The sequence below is a fragment of the Frankliniella occidentalis genome, unplaced genomic scaffold (genome assembly GCF_000697945.3).
Source record: "Frankliniella occidentalis isolate FOCC.00 unplaced genomic scaffold, Focc_3.1 Scaffold2839, whole genome shotgun sequence".
Lineage (NCBI taxonomy): Eukaryota > Metazoa > Arthropoda > Insecta > Thysanoptera > Thripidae > Frankliniella > Frankliniella occidentalis.
In genome coordinates this window covers 9,777-11,549 of record NW_026269912.1, presented here as the reverse complement: position 1 = coordinate 11,549, position 1,773 = coordinate 9,777, and the positions used below count along the sequence as shown (strand labels likewise).

Sequence of the window (1,773 nt, the reverse complement as noted above, 5' to 3'; positions counted from 1 at the left end):
TATTTTTTTTAATATTTTCTTTTGTTGTTTTAAATATACATAATAATATGCATTCTTCCATTCATGGTGACGTTTAGCTGTGAAATAAGTACACCAATATCACAGATTGCTGTTGTTTGAACAGGGGGAAACAAGGTGATGCGGTGCGGTATGTCGCAGAAGTTATTAAAAAGAAGCTTATTACTCGCTTCAACACACTGAAAAACGGCTGATTTTTCATACCACTTTTAGTGCACGTGTCGAATGTTCGGTACTTCAATCAGACGGTGACCCGTGGCCCTAGCCATTGTGCTAAAACGCGAGAAAATAATACCCCTTAAGAAATCAAAACGATGTGCAATATCAGAGATAAGTCGAATTTAGGCCTTGATTATAATCGTTTCGACACAAAAGTCGACAATTTTCTGATTTCGATCGCATTATTTCATCAGAGAAGTCAGCATTTTTTGATTTTGATTGTAATCGATTCAACACAAAATTCGTAAGCTTTCTGATTTCAGTCCAATTTCGTCTCGATATCTCCATTTCTCTGAGGGTAGTGGCTGAACCGAGAGCAACGAGAAAAGAAGCCACTGCCACCGCCACAATGCTCAGACGATGAGAGGGGAAAGAACAAGTGTACGAAGTAGCATGCCAGATGAAATGCCACGTATAAATATGGTTCGAGTCGGAAGAACACATCCGAACGCATCGAGTATTGCACACGTTATCACCGTATAGTACCATCATCATGGGAGGTATCCTTGCGCTGCAACTCGTCGAAAGAAAAAAAATATCGGTGGCACGGCATAATAGGGGGGTAGTGGGGTAGTGGGTAGTACAGAAAAAAAAAAGTCCGAATAACTTGAGCATAACTGCTCTATCACCGGCAGGAAGTCTTTGGTTATCACAAAACTCGCGCTGAGAGCGACTTCACTGAACGGTACCCGTACGCACTCCGACATCATGGAGACCACGTGGGCCCGCCCCATCTCACCGGGTCCTGTAGGGTAGGGGTCTTGGGGGAGCCCTGGATAGGTCCTGGAGAGATCCTTGAGGGGGCACGCCAGAACCCCCGGGGGACGTCTTTGTAAGACTCCGAGAGGGGTCCAGCATGAGTCCTGGAAGGGTTCATCCAGTCAGGTCTTGGGGGTGCTTCGCGGTTCAAAGAACAGGGGGTCGTCGTCGCCGTGGTCCTCTGCACCAGGACGCCGCCGTAGTCTGCTCAGCTGCAGTAGGTCTTGTCGGCGGCCTCGTCCTCGTACGAGACGGGGCGCTCGTAGGCGCCGCGGTCGTCGGCCGCGCACAGCGCAGTCCCGGCGCGCCGCAGCAGCAGGAGCCGGCGCACGATCACGACCGCCGTGACGAGCGCGACGAAGGGCAACACGTACAGCAGCACCAGCTCGATGGCGTCCAGCAGGTAGCTGGCCACGAGGATCATCACCTTGAAGCCGGTCTCGTACGGCGGCAGGTCCTGAGGAGGCAGGGACGGATCATCGTCACATCCGGCAGCGAGTCAGTTCCCAAGGCGCGCCCTCGCGACGCGGGGTCGCGGGCGTTCAAGTCAAAACCCGAATAAACACCAACAACTTTTCTGAACCGGCTCGACACAAACGTGTGCGAGCGCAATATTCTAATAATTGTTTCGCTTCCGTTGGGCCTGGTGTGACGTTTAGACGAGGGGTCCTTCACTATAAATTGTAGCGTACATCGATTTTTCTGTTTTTCTTGATTTTTTGTGATTTTCTCTTGATTTATTGTGTTTTTTTGTAATTTTTTTGTGATTTTTTTCTG

General features: G+C 49.5%; 1 protein-coding gene across 1 annotated transcript in view; it reads right to left on the bottom strand.

Annotated features, from left to right (window-relative positions):
* Positions 1 to 6: 6 nt before the first annotated feature.
* The window catches only part of LOC127751999 (platelet glycoprotein 4-like), a 5,910-nt gene continuing 4,143 nt past the window's right edge, over positions 7 to 1,773 (bottom strand). The window contains exon 12 of the mRNA XM_052276408.1: positions 7 to 1,453. Within this exon, the coding sequence (XP_052132368.1) occupies positions 1,205 to 1,453 (249 nt within the window). The 3' untranslated portion in view covers positions 7 to 1,204. The remainder of the gene's footprint in view (positions 1,454 to 1,773) is intronic.